At 47.4% G+C, this 20920-nt stretch overlaps 2 protein-coding genes across 3 annotated transcripts in view; one reads left to right on the plus strand and one right to left on the minus strand.

Moving 5' to 3' along the window:
• The window catches only part of RAD54L (RAD54 like), a 26279-nt gene extending 25082 nt beyond the window's left edge, over positions 1-1197 (plus strand). Inside the window, exons 17-18 of the mRNA XM_043574865.1 lie at positions 531-694; positions 791-1197. Coding sequence (XP_043430800.1) covers positions 531-694; positions 791-1001 — 375 coding nt within the window. The 3' untranslated portion in view covers positions 1002-1197. The remainder of the gene's footprint in view (positions 1-530; positions 695-790) is intronic.
• Positions 1120-20908, minus strand: LRRC41 (leucine rich repeat containing 41). Of its 2 annotated transcripts, XM_043574864.1 has the most exons (10): positions 20404-20908; positions 16247-16333; positions 15273-15343; positions 6683-7826; positions 3734-3994; positions 3053-3217; positions 2865-2963; positions 2204-2326; positions 1907-1982; positions 1120-1813 (listed from the first exon to the last, which is right to left on the minus strand). In XM_043574864.1, the coding sequence occupies exons 1-10, from the start codon at positions 20600-20602 to the stop codon at positions 1594-1596; spliced, it is 2445 nt and encodes an 814-aa protein (XP_043430799.1). In that variant the 5' UTR covers positions 20603-20908; the 3' UTR covers positions 1120-1593. The 2 variants fall into 2 exon arrangements, with proteins under 2 accessions (XP_043430799.1, XP_043430798.1); XM_043574863.1 differs by having other exon boundaries at positions 1907-2326; positions 20404-20840.
• Positions 20909-20920: the final 12 nt, after the last annotated feature.

A 20920-nucleotide genomic window follows, 5' to 3' on the forward strand; every position in this document is an offset into this window, starting at 1 on the left:
GATCATCTTTACTTCAAGCTTTTCATCATTTTCCCCCTCTACTACCCCTCTTGTGGGCTCTTGGGAAACCTATGCAGGTTTCTGTTATTGTGCCAATTAGTTTATGTGTCTCTCCCAAAAGCCTAGGAGTTCAGGAATAAGGATCATATTTAATTCTTCTTTGTATCCTAGTGTTGGCACAGAGCCAGGCATAGGATACCCAAATGATATTTGTTGAGTATGAGAGGCCTGGGCTTGGTGTGGAGGTCTGGTGAAGCTGCTGCAAACCTCAGCTCACTGAAGGAATTTAGCCAAGACATGAAACCCTCCATTCGTACAGAAAATATCCTGGGTGAGCAGTGGCTACAAGTCATGTTCCCAAGAGACAGATTGGGAAAATGGGCTCAGCTGAGCAGATGTGTTGCTATAGGACTTTTACTTCTCATTCATTTCCCCTTCTCTTGGGTGGCTATAGTTTCAACCCCTGGGTTTTCCTGCCCCCTATGTTTGGGAATGACTTAGCTGTACATCCTTGGGCGCCCCCACCCCAGGCAGGAACCATTGAGGAGAAGATCTTTCAGCGCCAGAGCCACAAGAAGGCACTGAGCAGCTGTGTGGTGGATGAGGAACAGGATGTGGAGCGGCACTTCTCTCTCGGCGAGTTGAAGGAGCTGTTTACCCTGGATGAGGCTAGCCTCAGTGACACACATGACAGGTGGGTGGGGTGCCCTTGCTGGCCATTACTTCTGAACTCCCTGCACAGCATGGAGACGGGCTCTATAGTTACCATGGCTCTGTCCTCTGCCTCCAGGTTGCGCTGCTGCCGCTGTGTCAACAATCACCAGGTCCGGCCACCCCCTGATGGTTCTGACTGCACCTCAGACCTGGCTCAGTGGAACCATAACACTGATAAACGGGGGCTTAAGGATGAGGTACTCCAGGCCGCCTGGGATGCTGCCTCCACAGCCATCACATTTGTCTTCCACCAACAGTCTCATGAGGAGCAGCGGGGTCTCCACTGATAACCAGCTGGTCTGGGTGTAGCTGTTAGAGGAAGGAGACAGGGAAAGGGGGCTCCTTGCCCCATAGGACCCTACTGAATTTTGTTCTCTGGGACAAAAATCATCAAGGAGGGCTGCATGATGTTTGCCCAAAGTTTATTTTATAAGAAAAACTTTTTTGGTTAAAAAAAAGAAAGGAATAAAGGTATGAAAGGGACTGAGGCTTGGGAGCAGCATGGTGAGCCCAGCAGAGAAGAGGCCTGGTAGTGGACACTCCTGTACTTCTCTAAAGCCTGGGTACCTGCTTGAGGAAGGAAAGCAGGAACCTCAGGCAGGGGGAGAGGAGCTGTCCTCAGTGACTGATGAGCACTGTAACCTGACCCAGGGTTCCGAGAGTAGTGGGTAAGGGGCCCAAAGGCTCTAAACCCAGTTGTGAGAGTGCCTTTGCTGAGCCCAGCAAGACCTCCAGGACCTCAGTGCAAGGGAAGAAGGAAAAAGAGAAAAAAAGGTTGCAGAAAGAGAAAGAATTGGTGTTTGGGAGTTCTGGGCAGCCCATGTCTCAGCCCCTGCAAGCTGATGGTGCTGAGCATGGGCCTGTGAAGCATGGGCCCCATCACATGGTGCTGACATAATCTGCGAAGGCCTGGGATGAGTCCCACGAGTCGCTAACCACGTGACAAGTGGCCCGGAGCCGCCGAATGGCTTCCCTGGCTGTGACTGCATCCTGGTCCAGCCAGTTCTGGAAGAGGCGCAGGTGACCAAAGGCTCCACGGCCCCAGCGCTCCAGCCGCTTGGCGAACTCCAGAAGACCATCTGGCTTGATGCAGTTGGAACTGGTAGGGTGAGATGGATTAGACACCCAGGAAACAATCCCTAGTCTATATCCTTACAGCTCCATCCCTTGTTCCCTCCTCCTCCCCATGTACCTGATGTCCAGCTGACACAGAGAGGAGGATGAATCCTCTGAGAAAACATCTGCCAGGGCCAGCAGGCCAGCATTCCCTGGGGAGAAGGGGAGAAATGTCTAATCACCCAAGAACAGGGAACAATGGTATCCCAACCCATTTCTGGTGGGGAGAAGCCCAGCCTCCAAAAGCCCCAGCACACAACTATATTCCAACCCCTATGTTCCCAGTGGAGAGGCCTATGCCTTCCTCCACTGAATTTTGAGGTCAAAGAACTGGCTCCTTCACCCCTGTCCCTTCCCAGGGCCCTGCTCCCACCCAGGCGGTTCCCTGGCAGCCGGAGGCCCTTCAGTGTGGAGTTGCCCTTCATAGCAGCAACCATCTCAGGCAGAAACTGGGCCGGGCGCTTCTCAAACAGACGGCAGAAGGAGAAGGTAATCTCTGTCAAGAGAAATTAGAATAAATTCTGATGGCTAACATTAGGACTTGTTGCTGCCCCTCCTACCCCAGTTGGCCTTAGCAAGGGGTCTGAACATTTTATAGAGGCCCAGAAAGAGAAAGGAATTTGTCCAAGACCTCAAGCAAGACTGGAACTAAACCAGATTTAAACCAGAGACTGAACCCAGAGGTTCACCCTAGAGAGGTCTTCTGTGTGGACAGTTCTCCATTCACTTCTTTTCCCTCTATCCATTGCTTGCCCTCTATGCAGGGGTGGGGATTAGGGACAACAGTATGAGGGGAACCTGACAGCATATATATCCTTCCCCACCACCATTATTTCTGTTGGCCACTGAAAGGTAAGAAAAACTTGAGTAATTTTCCCATGTTAAGTATAGGAGGAGTTGAATTTGGGACCTTTTAGAAGGAAGATGATGCAGTTTCTATAACTTATAGTTGAGGATATAAGGCCAAGAAAAGAACAGTGGCAGAGCCACAATGAGGACCCAGCAATGCCCCAGGTTCTGAATGATGAATTTACCTTGAAGAGTCAGATTCTGTAGCAAAAAGAGCACCTCACTCTGACAGTCAGCCAGATTCATGTCGTGGAAGCTCAGCCTCTTCAGGGCTAGGTTGTACTCTGCATGGGGGTAGAGGCCACAGGCCTTAGCTTTCCCAAAGAATAACAGGGTCTCCTACCCTCCCTTTATCATTCTAGCTGGGTCCTACCTTTGAGTGTCTGTAACACAAGCCCAAAATCTTGGGGAGAGGCAAAGGTAGCACTATCCAGAGACAGCTGCTGCAGAGAACCTGAGGCCTTCAGTACAGAGCAGAGCAGTGGAGCTGGTTGGGCTCCCCGTGGAAATCCCATCTCCAGCTGTTCCAGGCAGTTTTCTGGATATGATAGGGAGAAAAGATTCCAGTGGGCCATCTCTCTTCTATTCTCAGAGCAGGTCCCATCCTGTCCTTTAGAGGCTCACTGAAAAATCTTGTTTACTTGTCATTGAGTGCCTGCTATAACACTAGGTTCTGGGAAGAGAGTACTAGGAGATTTAGTCCTTGTTCTCCTGGAGCTTTTAGTCCAGGAAGACTAGACTATTCAGACAAGCAAACAGGAGTGTGCAAGAGTAGTGAGCTAGGAAACAGGATCCAAGGGGACATACAGAGGGGGGACCTAGACCCCTTTTCTGGAAACTCATCTGCCACAGTCACTTTCTATTGGGCTTGTAGTGGTCTGGGCCCTGTCCAGCCCATGGTCATCTTTAACACTAGGCTCTTAAGAGGGAATGGACTTCAGATAAGCCAGGAATGAGTGTTGCTAGGTCTGGATTAGGTCTTCCCACCTTTTCCACACAAATGCACCTGCACATTTGTGTGAACACATGCACACGCACACGCACAGTGCTTCACCTGGTATCTCCTCATCCCCAATTATGTGGCTAGGGGGCCCTGCGTTCCCTGGCACGGCAGGGTTGTCCCTCTGGCTGGGGTGGTCAACACGGATAGAAAGGACCCGCAGCAGGGGCAGGGCTCGCACAATGGCACGTGTCAGCTCCAGGATGGGCAGTGGTGAGAACAGATCACTGAGATGCAGGGCACGGAGGCGGCATCCAGCCTGGCCTGACAGGGCCCGCAGACTGTCCAGCAGGCGGAAGATGTTAGAGCCCAGGCCTATGGCAGGAAAGAGGTTAGGTCAGTCATGTGGGAGTGTCAGCAAGAATAACATTCAGAGACCACTCCAGATATTTCTGTTGATGACCACCAATTTTCTTGAGCTTCTGATCAGATTACTCAAAATCATTTGTCTCAACTATTCATCGTCTTGCTTTTTTCCTCAGGTAACCAGCAAACTGATGTCTACTGTACTGGGCTATGCCCTCAAGCATCAGTCAGGGCAGTCACAAAATAAGAGGATGTGGTGGGGCATACTGTGCTGCCAGCTAAATGACAGGCCCAGAGGGCAGCAGAAATCTCTGGACTTTTCTTATAGGTCACGTGGAACATTTGAAATCTAAGGGGAGTGGCAATGACTCAATAGGGAATACTTTAAAAGATTAATTAGGTGGGAATAGAGCAGAAAAGGATAACCACATCCCACAAAAGGGAACAGGATGCAGAAGGGTTAGAGCAGATGCTTAATGCCACAAAGCAAATAATTTCTTGGAACCTACTTATCTCCCCTTGGACTGAGAAGGCCCCTGTTGATCCATTTCTTCAACTAAACCTCACCCAGCACCTAGTAAATACTTTTTTTGTGTGTTTTTGCTAGACAGTAGCCAGCAACAGCTCTTGCTCCTGCCTATGTAGGCTGATTAACAACAAAAATGTGTGAGGGAACTGGAGAACTTGAGTATTGTAGAAGCACAAAGGATGGGTACTTAGCACCCAGTCCAGCTTCCCTCAGTAAAAACTTTACAGCTGAGTTGTAAAGAACACAAAGGAGACAGGCTAAAAGGAGGGACGGGAGGGACTGGCAGGGAGAACTCGGTATATATAAAAGCCTGAAGGAGGAAGAGTGGCAGCTTCCAAGAACTGAAAATATTCACTGTGGCTGCTGTGTAAAGTATGAGGCGGGGCGGGGGGGGGGGGGGGTTGGTTCAAGATGCCACTATGAAGGTAAGCAGGAGTGAGAACACAAATGACCTGTAAGTAAAGTATGGTGACAGGAAACCATTCAAGGGTTTTTAAATGAATGACCTTTTCATTGAAAAAACAAAACGGGCTGCAGTGTAGACTGTGAATTGTATGGTGAGTATGAAGTCAGGAGGAACTACTGAAATGATGAATCCGGGTGAGAAGTAATCATGGCTCAAATTAAGGATGTGGAGATAGAGAAGTAAGTGGATTTGAGAGATCATAAAGATATGTGGTGCAAAAGAAAGAACCCAGCTTTCTTTTGGGCAGCTGACTCAGCTGTGAGGTCACTGACAGAACAGAGCTATCAGGGGAGAAGATGCATTCAGGCTGCGGGGCTTGTGGTTTATGAAGTGATATCTAGTAGTCGGCTGGCTAAATAGTTCTGGAGTTTAGGAGAAGGATCTGGGCCAGTGTCATAGATTGGGGAATCTTCAGCATAGTTGGCCTTTCAAACTACAAGAATGGACAGAATTGTTCAGGAAGCATGTATAAAGTGGCAGAGCTCTGAGAAACTCTGAACATTAAGAGATAAGAGAGGTAATGTCCAGAGAGGGAGAAGAGAAAAATAGATTTTGAGATAGTGGAAATGAGAATATTTGATGAAGACTACTTCATAGCGGCAAATGCTGCCGAAAATTAATGTGAGAGGAGGACTAAAACATATGTATTGGACTTAGCAACAGGGAGGACCTTGGAGAAGGAAGGCAGCATCAAGGAGTGGGGAAAACCTTGGATTCGGGAATCCGGTTGCCTGGATCTGAATCCTGGCTCAGTGAGGTTATCCTGGGCAAGCCACTTGACCTCATAGGGTTGGTGTAAGGATTCAATTCATATAGTGCTTAAATTATGCCAGACACATACTAAGCAATATATAAAAGTTCTTATTACTAAGGCATCTGAGAAACAAGCTTTCCTAAGAAGGCAAGAAGGTATGGATCCAGAAAACAGGTAAAAGAGTTAGCCTTAGATAGGATGGCCATCTCTTCCATTGTGATGAAGGAGAAAAGGTGAGTGTAGATGTAGGAGAGTTTATAGGTTGGTTAACAATAAGTTGAAGTTCATGTGTGATGGCTTCTATTTTCTCTGAAGTAGGAGGTGAAGTCATCTGCTAAGAAAGGAAAAGTGAGGATTTGGAAGTAGTAGGAATGGGAGCTAATGTTACAAACACAGGATTCATATAAGGATGATGACTGAATATACAGTAGCACTGGTCTGCACAGTTGTGATTTTCTCCATCAGTACTCAGCATCCTAAGTAGATTGATGGATTTACCCAGAGTTGAAGTTTGGCTCGCTGGGCACAGCCAGGTGGGTGAACTGAGGACTGCTTTACAGGTTGCTGGTCTGATAAAAATGTGGTCTACACCTTGTCTGTATAGCTGCTTTGATATGAGTGGTGGGACCCAACCTTAGACTTGGTGGGCCTGCATACACTATACTGTTCCCACAATATGGGAATTGCCTACCATATCTAAAATGTACCCATTCTTAAGGTTCTCACTGTCTCTCAGGAACTCCTTCCAACTCTAAAGCCTATAAACCTCATGTTCTTCCCTAGCACTGAAAGTCTGCCACTGTTTCATGTATGTGCCTTCTGCCCCACTCTGACGCAGGCTGGGCCACATCTCCAGCTCCTCGATCGTATTCCCTATTCCCCTCTGCAGGATTGGGCACACGGCTGGTGCTGCTGTGAGACCCATCTCTGCCCCTGCAGGGCACTCACCATTATAGGAGAGTGTGAGGCTCTCCAGAGACACCCAGGAGCTCAGCAGGTGGCACAGTGTCAGAGCCGCCTCTGTGGAGAGCGGAACTGTGAATAGCTCCAAGGTGGAAATGCTTCGGAATCGCTGGGAGGCCTCCAGTGCTGGAAGCCCCAGGCAGCTGGGATCTGATCCATCCAAAGCTCCACAAGCCACTTCCCCGATCTCCATCTCTTCCCCATCCTCCTTCTCACCAGCCACAATGAAAACAAAGTCATACAGGTCTTCAGACTCCGCTCCAGACCCCTGACGGGTGCGAGCACCCTTCTTCCCTGCAGCTCGCTTAAAACGCTTTAGGGGCTTAGGCTGTGGGGCTGAGCTAGCTGGAGCCCGTTTCGATGAGGATGTGGAAGAGGAAGCAGAGGCAGAGGAGGTGGTGGCTGGAGCAGAGGGTGGCCGCTTGGTGCCAGGAGCCTCGTAGGAGGTTGCTGGAGGGTGCAGATCCCTCTTAGGGTCTGTCCCACCTGCTATCAGGCTCTCCTGTGTGCTCCGGCGTGTTACCCGGGTAGCAGGTGCAGCTCTGGCCGTCTGCTTGGCTTCACTCTTCCGCCGGGAGGCCATCAGGGCTGCAGCACATCGCTCAGCAGCATCCCTGCGAGGCCGGCGTGAGCCCAACAGGAGGGACCCTTCATCTCGGGATGGGGCCCGGCCTCGGGAGGCTTCTCCACAGAGGCGGCAAGGTGGACCACCAGGGCCTGGCTGCCAGAAGCCAGCACTCATGGTGAGGATGAGGATGAAAAGGGCTGACTCAGGCACAGGCCAGGAGTACAGCGACACCTGGCTGACAGCCCCATGGTGAATAAGCTGATGCAACAGCTGCCGAAGAGACTGCTGAGCAGCCACATCAGAGAACAGCAGGTGGCGGAACTTGAGGGTGTGCAGGGAACTGGCCAGGGTCTCCAGAACCCTGCGGTTGGGCTCAGCCACCAGCTCAGTCGCACCCTGTAGCATATTGCAGATGGTCAGCTGCCGGACGTGGCGGGAGCTATGCAGAAGAGGTGAGAAGCGCTGGTCACAGAGACGCCTGTCAGAAGATACATCAATGGTCCCACGTAGAACATGGGAAAAAAAGGCCTCCATAAACTTGGCTCGCCAACAGGTCACACTCTGAAAGCAGAGAACATGCCAGACAGCTGTGATACTAAGGGCTACCCACTGAACCATCATTTCCCCAAGTTCCTCTGTTCCAATAGCTATTTGATGAGTCAGGCAACATTCTAAATAATTTATACAAATTAATCTTCACATCTTTGAGGCTTATATTACTGTTATCCCCATTTTACAGGTAGGAAAAATAAGGCACAAAAGTTGTTACTGCCTGTGGTTACACAGGTAAATAGTAGAATCAAGATCTGAACCCAGGAAATTTGGTTCCAGAGATTATTTTGTTATAGTGACTGCCATTCAAGTGAAACATTCACTCCTGTAGTTTCTTCCATGTTTGTTTCTAGAACCTGACCCCAACTTTCCACTCTTACCGCTACCACCTTTGTTCAGACCCTTACCCCCTCACACCTGACCATTAGCTTCCTGATTACTCCCCCATCTCTTTCTCCTTCCCAAACTTTTATACACAAGTCCACTAGATTCGTCTTTGTAAAACATGCCTGACTACGTTCTGCCTTAAAACCCTCAGAATCTTTCCATTGCTCAGAGTTAATCTGAAGTTCCTTAGCCTGGGAGGGAAAGCCCTGTACAATGTGGCCTCTAAGATTTATCTCCCACATCTTGCTCATGTGAATGTTTTGCTCTGGACAAATTGATCACCTTATTGACCGAGACCTGCCTTCTACGTGCTTTTCCTACATCTGCCAGAAATGCTCTTCATTGCCAGACCAAATAGGCTTCCTGAGAAGACCTACTAACATTTCACTTTTTTTTTTAAATAATTTTTTAAATGTTTATTTTTGAGAGAGAGGGAGGGAGACACAGAATCCAAAGCAGGCTCCAGGCTCTGAGTGGTCAGCAGAGCCCAATGCAGGGCTTGAACCCACAGACTGTGAGATCATGACCTGAGCCAAAGTCGGATGCTTAACTGACTGAGCCACTCAGGTGCCCCAACATTTTACTCTTCTTGAGGTTATTCATCTCAGTGTCTCTGTGTGCCCCCTTTTACCCCTCCCCTGCCTCTCTTGTGGGACTCTTCTGATAATCTGACTACTCAGGTGTTAGACATTGGTAACCTTGTCTCATGGTGTTGTCTCTGCACATGTTTTATCCCAACCAGATGAAAAATTCCTGGAGATCAAGGTCCAAATCCTAGATTTGGTTTCTCCAAGGCAATAGTTACTGGCTTTGATGCACATGAGATTTTATCAGACTATTCTGGTACATTTAGAAGATCTCTGAATGCAGGTGTTTCTTAACCTTTGGTGCACATCAAGATTTACTGTGGAGCTTTTGTTTCTCCAAAATTCATGTCAGCTACCCAGACTTGGTGATCCTCCTATGTTATATCTGCAGTAAGGCCCATAAAAAAATTTTTTTTTAATATTTATTTTTGAGAGAGAGGAAGGGAGGGAGAAAGACAATCTAAAGGAGGCACCAGGCTCTGAGCTGTCAGTACAGAGCCTGATGCAGGGTTCGAACTTACAAACCACGAGATGGTGACCTGAGCCGAAGTCAGACGCTTAACTGACTGAGCCACCAAGGCCTGTGCATCTTTATTTTTTAAACTTCCCCCAGATGATTCTGATATATATCAGAGGTCAGCATTTACTGCTACCTACCCTCCCCACCCCCAAAAGGGCACACAGCCTTCCTTAAGTTCCCATTCTCTCCTAAGGTGCAGTAGAAAGTCTGCTGACTTTAATACAAGTGTTATCTCTGCCACTATACTCTGGACCTCTTGAATCTCTTCATCTGTAAAAGGTAGATAATATCACTTGTTTCACAGGTTTGTTGTGGAGATCAAATGAGACCATGCAAGTCAAAGCACTTTGTAAACTGTAAAATACAAAATGTTACTTCTGTTACTGCTAATGATAATAGCCCAGATGGGCAATGTGAAATGAACTTGATGGAGGCAGAGCCTGTTAAGCAGGGTGCTTATTCAGCCTGAAGCAAAAGCCGTAGGGGCCTGAGGTTCCCCCAGACTAAAAAGGCACTTCTCTTTGGTATTTGCCCTGCCTCTATGCATTCACTCATACCACAGTCACCCTCAACTTATATCTGAGGTTCTTGGCAAGAGTTGGGCCCCTATTCTTAGGCAAAAGTGTCATTCCCTTTGCCCTGGCCATTCCCTATGACACTGCCTGCTGTGGTAATAATTGGGAATGGCTTCTTCGTGTTTGAGCTAATTGCATGGCAGCAACAAGGGGGAAGGACCTCTCACCAGCAATAATATAGGGGCATTATGGGACCAGGAAAAAATACCTGACAACCAAATCTCCACTCAGCCTACAGAAGAAGCAGAGCGGGTATTCCTGAATCCTATCTCTAACACTTTTCCTACACATTTGCTGGCCTATGCTCACAGCCTTGGAAAACACCTGCAGGTAACCTAGCAAGGCTTCAACTTCACAAGTGAGACAGTCAAGGCCTAAAATATGGACAAAAATGTGAACCAAGATATTGTGGCTGTTTCTGACCAGGAGGCACATGTAATATGTAGTTTTGGTAACTAAATATTAGTGTTCCCCTCTCCCCACATTTTATTGGTTGATGAAGACAGTGGGAGAATATTTGAAACTGGAACACCCAGACATGTGGTAACTGCTGTGAGAACAGCATGACATAGTGAATAGGAGCAGGCACTCCAGAGCCACATGGCCTCAACTTGAATCCTAGGTCTGCCATTCACTAACTATAACCTCAGACAGTAACTTCACCTCTATCTGCCTCAGTTTCATCATCTATAAAGTGAGGAAGGTAACTAAACCTACCTACATCATAGAGTTGTGACGATTAGATGAGTAAAGTTAGTTATGACAATTATGTCAATTAATTATGAGCAGACAGCAGTTCACTGCGTTTTATTCCATCACCACCTTTTAGAAGAATCTCTGCTAAAATTCCAAAGTTGAGGGGTGTCTGGGTGGCTCAGTTGGTTAAGCATGACTTCAGCTCAGATCATGATCTCATGGTTCATGGGTTTGAGCCCCGCATCAGGCTCTGTGCTGACAGCTCAAGGCCTGGAGCCTGCTTTGGATTCTGTGTCTCCCTCCCTCTCTCTGCCCCTCCCCTGTTCACTTTCTGTCTCTCAAAAATAAACATTAATTTTTTTAATTTCAAAACTGAAAACAAGCTAAGAGATCTAGTTCAAGCCATTCATTGTGTGAACTTATACACTATCGAATACAAAATGATTTAAACACATTCTTTTGGGGGTGCCTGGGTGGCTCAGTTGGTTAAGTTTACGACACTTGATCCCAGCTCAGGTCATTATCTCAAGGTTGTGGGATGGAGCCCTGCATTGGGTTTCATGCCGGGTGTGGAACCTGCTTAAGATTCTCTCTCCCTCTGCCCCCGTCCCTCACCGCTTGTGCATGTGTGCACACAGTCTATCAAAAAATAAAATAAATAAAATTGGGGCACCTGACTGGTTCAGTCGGTTAAGCGTGGGACTTGATTTTGGCTCAGGTCATGATCTCATGGTTCATGAGTTTGAGCCCTGCATTGCGTTCTGCACTGGCGGTGCGGAGCCTGCTTGGGAGTCTCTCTCTCCTTCTCTCTGAGCCTTCCCTGCTCATGTTCTCTCTTTCAAAATAAACTCAATAAATTTAAAAATAAAAGATTGTTTTTTTAATTTTTTTTTAATGTTTATTCACTTTTGAGAGACAGAGAGTGAGAGTGGGGGAGGGGCAGAGAGAGAGGGAAACACAGGATCCGAAGCAGGCTCCAGGCTCTAAGCTGTCAGCCCAGAGCCTGCCCGATGTGGGGCTCGAACTTACAAGCTATGAGATCATGACCTGAGCTGAAGTTGGATGCCCAACCGACTGAGCCACCCAGGCGCCCCAAAAATAAAAGATTTAAGCACATTCTTTTGGAGGCACCTAGGTGGCTCAGTCAAGGTTAAGTGATAAGACTCTTGTTTTCAGCTCAGGTCATGATCTCACAGTTCATGAGTTTGAGCCTCACGCTATCAGTGCAGAGCCTGCTTGGGATTCTCTGTCTCAAAAATAAATAAACATTAAAAACACACACACACACATTCTTTCAGGCAAGAGTAGGGGAAATAAGGCACCACCAAAGAGGTAAAATAACATTTGTCTACCAACACAGTCCTTGGCCCATCCACAGGCTGGTGGCTTAGGCACCAGCTGGGGAGGAAGAAGTGTGTGTACAAACTAGAGAAGGCTAAATATTTTCTTGTACTAAACAGAGCCAGCAAATGTTCACAAACTATTGTCCACTATTTTTCTGATAACAGAAATATTATTTGCGGAGAGATAAAATCTGTAAACCAACTCTTTGGAATGTATATGTAAATGTGAATAGCTATAATTGTTTTTTTTTTTAATTTTTAAACATTTATTATTTTCTTTTTTTTGAGAGAGTGCAAGTGGGGAGGGGCAGAGAGGGAGACACAGAATCTAAAGCAGGCTCCAGGCTCCGAGCTGTCAGCACAGAGCCCGATGCGGGACTCGAACCCACAAACCGCGAGATCATTACCTGAGCTGAAGTTGGACACTTAACCGACTGAGCCACCCAGGGGCCCCATATAGCTATAATTGTTTTTATAACATTGAAACAATTTTGAACAATTTCAAATTCTGGGCTTTTTAAACATTATACCACCGTGTCATTACATTTTACCACCATGTATTTAAATGTTTTTAGAACATGACTGTTAATATTTTGAAAATTTGGATGTGCTACATTCAATAATTCATGCATTATTGAAGAAATTATTTCCAGGTTTTGATATTAAGTTGCTGCGATGAACATCTTGAAATAAATCTTCATGAGTATCTCAACTTTTATGTACTATAAATTCTAAGAAATAGAATTTCTAGTCTAAGAATATTTTAAAGACTCTTGACAATTATCACCAGATTGTCCACCAAGACAGTTATGTTAACATTTCTGCTCCCACCAATACCATATTAAAATGCAAGTTTCACCCACCCCTGGAATTATCTTTTAAAACAAACCAAAACAAGACTTCACTAATTCAAGAGTTATAAGTTTATTTTCCCATTTTTTATTATTGAGATTGAATAGTTTTCACTTTATTGGAGATTTTTGTATATTTTGTGACTTGTCCCAATCTTTATGTACTCTACTGGAATAGCTTGTCTTTGTCTTATTCTCTGTATCCTCTTGTTTTACAAATGTTGTTGCAAACATTCTTTCCTAGTTTATGTACCTTTAAATTGTGTTTATTGTATTGGCATTTATTGTCCATACTTTTTTTTTTGGTTCTGCCCATTTAATAACACTCTCCATCCTGAGATTAGATAACCAGTCACCTTTATTCTTGTTGTTTTATGCTTTTACTTTTTACAGTTTAATCTTTAGTTCCATATAGAAATTATTTGAGTATATTGTAAAATGAGGCTCTAACTTGATTTTTTCCAAATAGTGAACCAGTAACTAGAGAATCATTTACTGAATAATCCTTCATTTCCCCGTTGCCTTGTCTCCAGAATATCAGATCTCTTAATACACACAAAGTACTGCACAATTTGAAATTCTATTTCTTTATAAGCAATCAGGGACCATGGCTATCTTGTTCACCACTGTATACTTAGAACCTAGTATAATGCCTGGAATTGAGCAGGCACTTATTAAGTGTTTCTGAATTATGAGGTTAAGGTTACTGTCATGCAAAACTGGGAAACAAAAAGAGGCACCCTTTGGAATGGATATGATCCAAGTCAGGACCTCTGTCTAGGTGACTGTTAGGCCACCAAGCCTGGGGTTTCCTTAATGTTCTGAAATGCTCTGAGACAAAAAAAGATAACAAACATATATTCTTTACCAGGAAGCTTGAGATAATGTTGGGAAAAAAAGCGTATTCTAAGTGAAAGATATTACAATCTCCATCAACTGCTAGTCAACCATACTGCTTGGGAAACACTAGGCCACAGTGACTCTCATGCTTCTTTAAAGGTTTCAGGAAGCTGTTACTGTTTTCAAATCTTGCATCTACTTCTCCTCATGAGGCCTAATTCCTGTATATAGTGCCTGAAGATTTTGTTGGGCCTTAGCATTATCTCACTGAACTTCAAGAGTTGCATCCAGATCTGGAAGTAGAAAAGCTGAAGGATACGGAGCTGAATGTTACTGAACCCAGTGCATCCCCAGAAATTAAATCTCCAATTCCTGATAAGAGCTTGTTTTCTTATCACTTGGCCTCACCCACCAGTTCAAATACTACTTCCCAAGAAACACTTTCATGCTCCCTTCTCCCTCAACCTTCTTGTTACTATCACACCACTTATCCTCCCATGCATAATGTATTTCTTTGCAGACTTCCTGCTAAACATGAAGTTCCTGAAGATTAGGGACTGTGTCTATACTTCCAATATCTAACATAAGACCTGGCATGTGGGAAGTTTTAGTAATGTTTATTGAACTCAATCTGTTCTGTCACCTAGTTATGGAGCAGCAAAAGAAATTTTGCTTAAAAGAGAGATCCAGTGAGTTATATCTGAACCAACACATAATAGAACTGCAGGGCTACAAGAAGCCCTAAAAGTCATCTTGTCCAACCTCTCTTACAATGCTGAATTTCTTCTACAATATCTTTGTGTCAGGTAATTATCCAGACTCTATTTGAACACTTAGTGATGGGAAGCTTATTACCTCTGGAATTAGCTTGTTTCATCACCAATAAGTTCAGGGTTTAAAAGTTCTACAATCACTTTGGCAAAAATTTATCCTCCTTTAGCTTCTACCCATACAAGTCTATTAATTCCTCTTTTATATGATAATTAATCATTCAAATATTTCAAGACAGTTCATGTTCCCCAAGTCTTCTTTTTTTCAGGAAAAACATCTCCAGTGTTCCAAGTGTGACTCACATGATGTGGCCTTGACTTCTTTCTCCATACTCCAAGGGTAGCCTGACCACTGCAAAGCCAGGCAGGTCTATCATCCCCCTTGTCCTTTAGCATATGTTATAGTTACATTAATTCACACAGCTCAGGGTATAGTCATTGTATGAATGACTTTAGCACACTGTTGACCAAACCCCCTTAATCATTTTTATACAAGTTGCTAAGCCAGGCCCCTCCACCTCTTTCCCTGAGGTCATGCAATTGGAATTTTTTTAGACTCAAGTGAGGAATTGGTTTATTCTGTTAAATTTTATCTTGTTAGGTTTGACCGCTGCTCCAGCCCTGTCAAGACCTCTACGAATCTGGGTTCTGCCTTCCATTATGATCACTACCTTCCTCTGTTTTGTGTTACCTATAAACACGGTGAGCAATCAAACCAGTGACAAATGCCAAATGGAAAGAACCTTGTGACAAGACATCAGAGCCCTCCTCCCAAATTCATTCCAACCCTGTGTCTGCACTTTACCAGTACCCAGCTTGTGTTTGTAAGCTATTCCTGCTTTCATTGTGCAAAGTCAGGCCAGAGTTCTACCTGGTGCTAACTTACTTCCAAACTGGAAGGCCTTGTCTTCATTAGCTCATCCCATAGTCGGCGCCAGATGGCTTGAGTAGAGAGGCCTGTGGGGAGAAATATCACCTTTATTTGGCTGCTCTTTGGCCACCATGAGTGAAGTACATCAGCCTTTAATGTTGCCTTCTCTGGATTCACAGGAGCAATATGGAAGACTAGTAAAGAGCACTGGCTCTAAAGACAGACTGCCTGGGTTTAAATATCAGCCAACCACACTCTAGCTGTGTGACTTTGGGCGAGTTTACTTCATTTTTCTGTACCTCAGTTACCTTATCTGTAAAACATAGTTAATAATAGTTATTTCATAGAGTTGTTGAAAAGATTAAATGTGTTTCTCCAAGTAAAGTGCCTAGGAGAGTGCTTGGCACATCAGGATTAGTTAGATAAATGCTGGCTATTAAAAGATCTGTCTAGGGGCGCCTGGGTGGCTCAGTTGGTTAAGCGGCTGACTTTGGCTCAGGTCATGATCTCACGGTCTGTGAGTTCGAGCCCCGCGTCGGGCTCTGTGCTGACAGCTCAGAGCCTGGAGCCTGTTTCAGATTCTGTGTCTCCCTCTCTCTCTGACCCTCCCCTGTTCATGCTCTGTCTCTCTCCGTCTCAAAAATAAATAAACGTTAAAAAAAAAAAATTAAAAAAAAAAAAGATCTGTCTAATGAGTGGTTTGGGAAACAGCAAGGTAAAATAGAAAAACTAAGATTCAGAAGATCTGGGTTTTAGTCTGACTTAGCTATTAATTGTGGTGTGCCTATGGTTTCACTTTCATTAGTATAATTGGGATCATTTATTTGCTTTGTGTTTCACTGGACACTGTAAGGAATCTGGTAAGAAAGCAGGTGTGAGGGTACTTTTGAAAAGCGTGAGTTCTACGCAGGTATCAGGTGTAATATTTACCAGAACATTATGGTGCCCGGCTTATAATCTCTGAATGAGAAAGAGAGAAAGACACTCACCTTTCTTGAGGGCAGTTTCCTCAATCCTCTCCAAGTAATATATATTGAGCAGAGGTAAGATGCTTTGAAGTATTGGGCCTGGGAGAGCTACAAAAAGAAAACACAAAATTTATTTTTTTCTCCTAGGGTTCCAAGCATTATTTATTCTATTGGAAAGGAAAACAGAAGGGCAGACTTCTCATTTGGCAAATGTAACCTCCAGAAGCTAACCTAAGTCTAATTCAAACTCTAATCCACTTATCTTCAGCCACTTAGTTAGCACCTAGAATTTCAGGGACATGCACATCTTCAAGGGTGAGATAATAAAGCAAGCTGATATACTCATTTAGGAGCTGGTCAGTTCATTTCTGCCCAAGCATAATGAAACATTCTGCATTTGAAAGGTCCTATTGAGGGGCACCAGGGTGACCTAGTTGGTTAGGTAACTGAGTCTTGATTTCAGCTAGGGTCATGATCTCACAATTTGTGGGTATGAGCCCTGCATCAGATTCTGTGCTGGCGGCTCGGAGCCTGCTTGGGATTCTCTCTCCCTCTCTCTCTCTGTCCCTCCTCTGCTCTCTCTCACAATAAATAAACTCAAAAAAAAAAAAAAAAAGATAAAAAGGGGTGCCTGGGTGGCTCAGTCGATTAAGTGTCCGACTCTTGATTTTAGCTCAGGTCATGATCTAGCAGTTTGTGAGGTCGAGCCCCGCATCAGGCTCTGCACTGACAGTGTGGAGCCTGCTTAGGATTCTCTCTCTCTCCACCCTTCCCCTGATCTTGCTTTCTCAAAATAAATAAACTTAAAAAAAAAAAGATAAAAATACAAAACAAATAAAAATTCCTATTGAATATGTGTGATAAAAATGTCCAACATAATCTGGGCCGTACTAACTTTTCCAGCTCCCTGCTTTGCCTCCTATGCTTCATCCATGCTAAATTACTTTTACATTTATTTAACATGTCACACTATTTTGTCTCTGTGCCTTTGTCATGTTGCTCTCTACTAGGAATGTCCTTGTCATTTTCATCATATTAACTATTCATCTTCCAAGTATCATGTGCCTTTTATCAAGCCTTTTCTGAATCCCCTTCCCACTCTTCCAGGTTGGTGACTCCCATCCTTTGGGCCCCTACTATATTCTGAACTAGTACTTTCCGGTGAACAATAGAAATAATCCAGCCCTAACTCTAAATTCAACATATCATAAAAACAAAACTTGCTCTTGCTGACGTCTAGAGCCGAAAGGCTTTACAGTATTATGGCTAAACAGTTTAGTCTCTAGAGTTGGACAAAACTGAGTGAAATTCTGATTCTATTACTTAGTTATGAATCCTTGGGCAAATTAACATCTTTAAGACTCAGTTTTCTCAATTTTAAAATGGAAGTAATAATAACAACCTCATAATATTGCTATAAAAATTAATGAAGATCATACCTGTAATCTTTTTAAGACCATTCCTGGCCATAATAAGCTCACTAAATGTTGTCTATTATTATCCTTATCCTGTCAATACCATCTCTGTCCTGCCAAGAACAGTCTAAGATCTTAGAGTATACCATATCTAAGGAAAATCTTTCAAAACTTCTAGGATCTCCCTTTATCTTTACTTGTGGAATAAGTGAATCTTGATGTCCACAGTCTAGTACAATTCTTTGTACATAGTACTCAGTGTACTTGCTGAATGAAAGTATTAATTCCCTAAGCTATTACATTAACGTAAGTTCTCTATTGCATTCAAGCTCCCTATCCTGGCATTCAAGGTATAACATACCTATTCTACTTGTTTCCTCACTGTAGCCTTTCCTGCTGCCTCTACTCACTTTACCCTTCTCTGTCCCTACACAAAGCAACGCTAGTCCACTGCCTCCAGGAAGCCTTTCTTGGCTGTTAGCCCACACTGAGACCTTCCTCCAAAGTAGCACTTCTTCCCAGGCCTCTTACTTGGCCCTCCTAAGAGGCCTAACCTGATTCAGCTTTTTCTGTGTGACTATTTACCTAGGCTAGGCCCATAGGAGCTCGTCCTCCTCTGTCCCTCCAATCTGCTCTGTTTAGCCATCCCCTCTCACAGCCATAGGGATTCTCATCCCCTATTATCCACAAACTCCTCTCTTCCTTTCTCCATTCTTCTTAAGCCAGGCTCTTCCTTGCTTCTTTCCAGTCTCTACCTTTACTGCCTCCTCTTCCCAGCTTGGGGCCTCTATACCCAGTCCTCTTCCCTCCTAGCCAAGTTTAGCATTCTAGAAGCTCCAGCCTGATAGAGCCAATCCTCTCTCTGCCTTCTTCCAGGCAGACTCTTCAGGACTCTTCTGAGCCCCCTGCCCAGCTCCACTGAGACTTCACCTATTCCCCATGGGTCAGCCTGACCCTTCTCCTCTTATCTGTTGGCACAGGGCCTCCACAACCCCTCCCCCCATCAGCTTGAGGACTCTAACAGTCTTCCCCACTACAGGAAGACACTTGGGCCTCCTCAGGATCGCTGCCCCACCCCCACCTCACCAAGGGCCTTCCCACATCCCTAGGCCTTCTTTAACCACTCTCCACAGCCTTGGGCCTTATTCCTGGAGGCCCAACCCGTCAAACTCCAGGGCCCTTTCTTCACAGCCATCTCCTCAAAGTGCAACTCAAACCCAGAATCCCAGGACCTCAAGCCTTCACTTCTGACCTTACCAGGGCCTTCCTCCTGGCAGAGGCACTACCACCACTCCCGAGGCCTTCTCCAGAACCTCACCCCCCCAACCCCTTCAAGGCCTGGGGGCCTCCTCTTCTCTCCTGCCACTCCCTCCGGGTTCCCTGGGCCCTGGGCCTGGCCTGGATCTCCTCACCCAGCTTCGGCCGGGCCTCTGGACCCCACCCCCTCACACCACCAGTCTGTCAGGCCCAAGGCCTCCCTCATCCCCGTGCGGCCAGGCCTACCCCCCCCCCCCCCCCCCCCCCCGGAGCCCTCACTCACTCTGCTGTCTGTCACTCTCACCATCAGTGTTCGCCAGGCCGACCCGAGTTTTTCCTCACCAGCTGCCAGGCTGGGGCCGGCGGGGCCCACCCCAAAGCCCGGCCTCCGCGTGCGCATCCGGCTGCGGGCCTTCTCTCCTGCGTTACCTGACCCGCGCCGGGCCGCCCTACTCCCAGGCCCACCAGCCCGGCTGGTCGGTTTGCCCTTCCCGGCCCCTCGGCCCAGGGCCGCGGGCCGCCCGCCTTGGCCGCTCAGCCTGGGCACCCTCAGCCCGGAGCCGGACCGTCGGTCCCGGCAGCTTTCGGGCTCGGTGCCTCCTTTGGCTCCGACTCAGCCCAAGGCCTCCTAGCTGCGACGCGCCCCCTCCCAGCCGGGATCCCCGGGCCGTCGCCCCGCCTGGGGCCTCCCTGGCCCTTCCCGCCTGTCCGTCATTCGAGCCTCCCTAGATTGCTGACCCGCTCCCGGCCTCCCTTCACCAGCTCGGGCCCTTCCTCCGCTCAGGCCAGTCCGAGTGGCCTCCGGCGTTCCCTGCCCTGCCCGTCAGTCAGTCCTGCGCTGAAGCAATTGGGCACCCGAGGCCCCGGTCGTCAGTGCGCTCCCCTCAGCCCTGGGTCGTCGGACAGGCCTCGGCGCCCCAAGGCTTCGGCCTCTCCCCCAGCCCCTCGCTCTCCATTCCACTGGGCTGCCCTGGCCCAACAGCCTGGCCTCGGGAGTCTCAGCACCCGCGGTCCGTCAAGCAGACACCGGAGGCCCCGCGCGTCAGTCAGGTTAGGTGGCCCCGGGCCTGGCCTCCTTGCCTTAGGCCGGGCCTCCCAACCTCGGCCCCCGCCCCCAAGCGGCAGGGCCATCTCTGCCCGTCGGTTCGACATCCGAGACTCCCCAGCCCGGCCCGTCTCGAGCGTCAGTTCGGTGCCCACGGCCGGTCCGTCACTCCAGCCTCTGTCGTCCGGGCCCTGCCTGCTTGGCCCCAGACCGGGCCTCCTGCCCTCGCCCCCCGCGACCCCCTAGCCAGGCCGCGGTGCAGGTCCACCTGCCGATTTGGTCCCTGCTTTTACTCTGCCTAGTCCAGTCAGTCACGGAATTCGTGTTCCGACCCGACGGTGCGGCTTCCAGTACCCCGGGCTGGGCCTTGCCCCAGGCCTCCCGGCCTCGCCCCCCGCGCCCCCCGGCCGCTGGGCCGCCTCCGCTCGTTGCCAGAGGTAGCCCCTCACCCCGCGACTTACCCCACACCCCGCTCTCCAGAACCCCCATATGGGCGCTCACCGCCCGCCCGCACAGCTCGAACAGGGCGGGGGGAGCGCTGGGGCCCGAGGCCGAGCTCTTCGCTGGCGCCGCCTCCCGGGACGTGGCCTCCATGGTCGTTGCCGCCGCTACCTCACAGAACCAGCAACTCCGGGCGCGCCAGGCCTCGGGCGCCGCCATCTTGGGGAGGTGCGCGATCCCGAGAGTGGCACCCTCGCGCCGCCATCTTGAAAAGGTCAGCAGTTAGGACGGTTTCATCAGCGATGTGGGGAAGACTGGGAACTGCGCTAAAGGAACGTCGAGTAAATGCGCATTCTTACCAAGTCTCTTAGAAGCCAATACTTTAAATAAATTCGTATATCAATGTATTTGGCTCTGGCGCGATCAAGGGGATATTTCTTAGCAAATCCTCCTTAGGCACGAATACTAGCTCCCCCTGTCCCCTGCCTGTGGACGGTAGTATATGCCAATCCGAGCGTGTGTTCGCGACTACGACGA

The sequence above is a fragment of the Prionailurus bengalensis genome, chromosome C1 (genome assembly GCF_016509475.1).
Source record: "Prionailurus bengalensis isolate Pbe53 chromosome C1, Fcat_Pben_1.1_paternal_pri, whole genome shotgun sequence".
Lineage (NCBI taxonomy): Eukaryota > Metazoa > Chordata > Mammalia > Carnivora > Felidae > Prionailurus > Prionailurus bengalensis.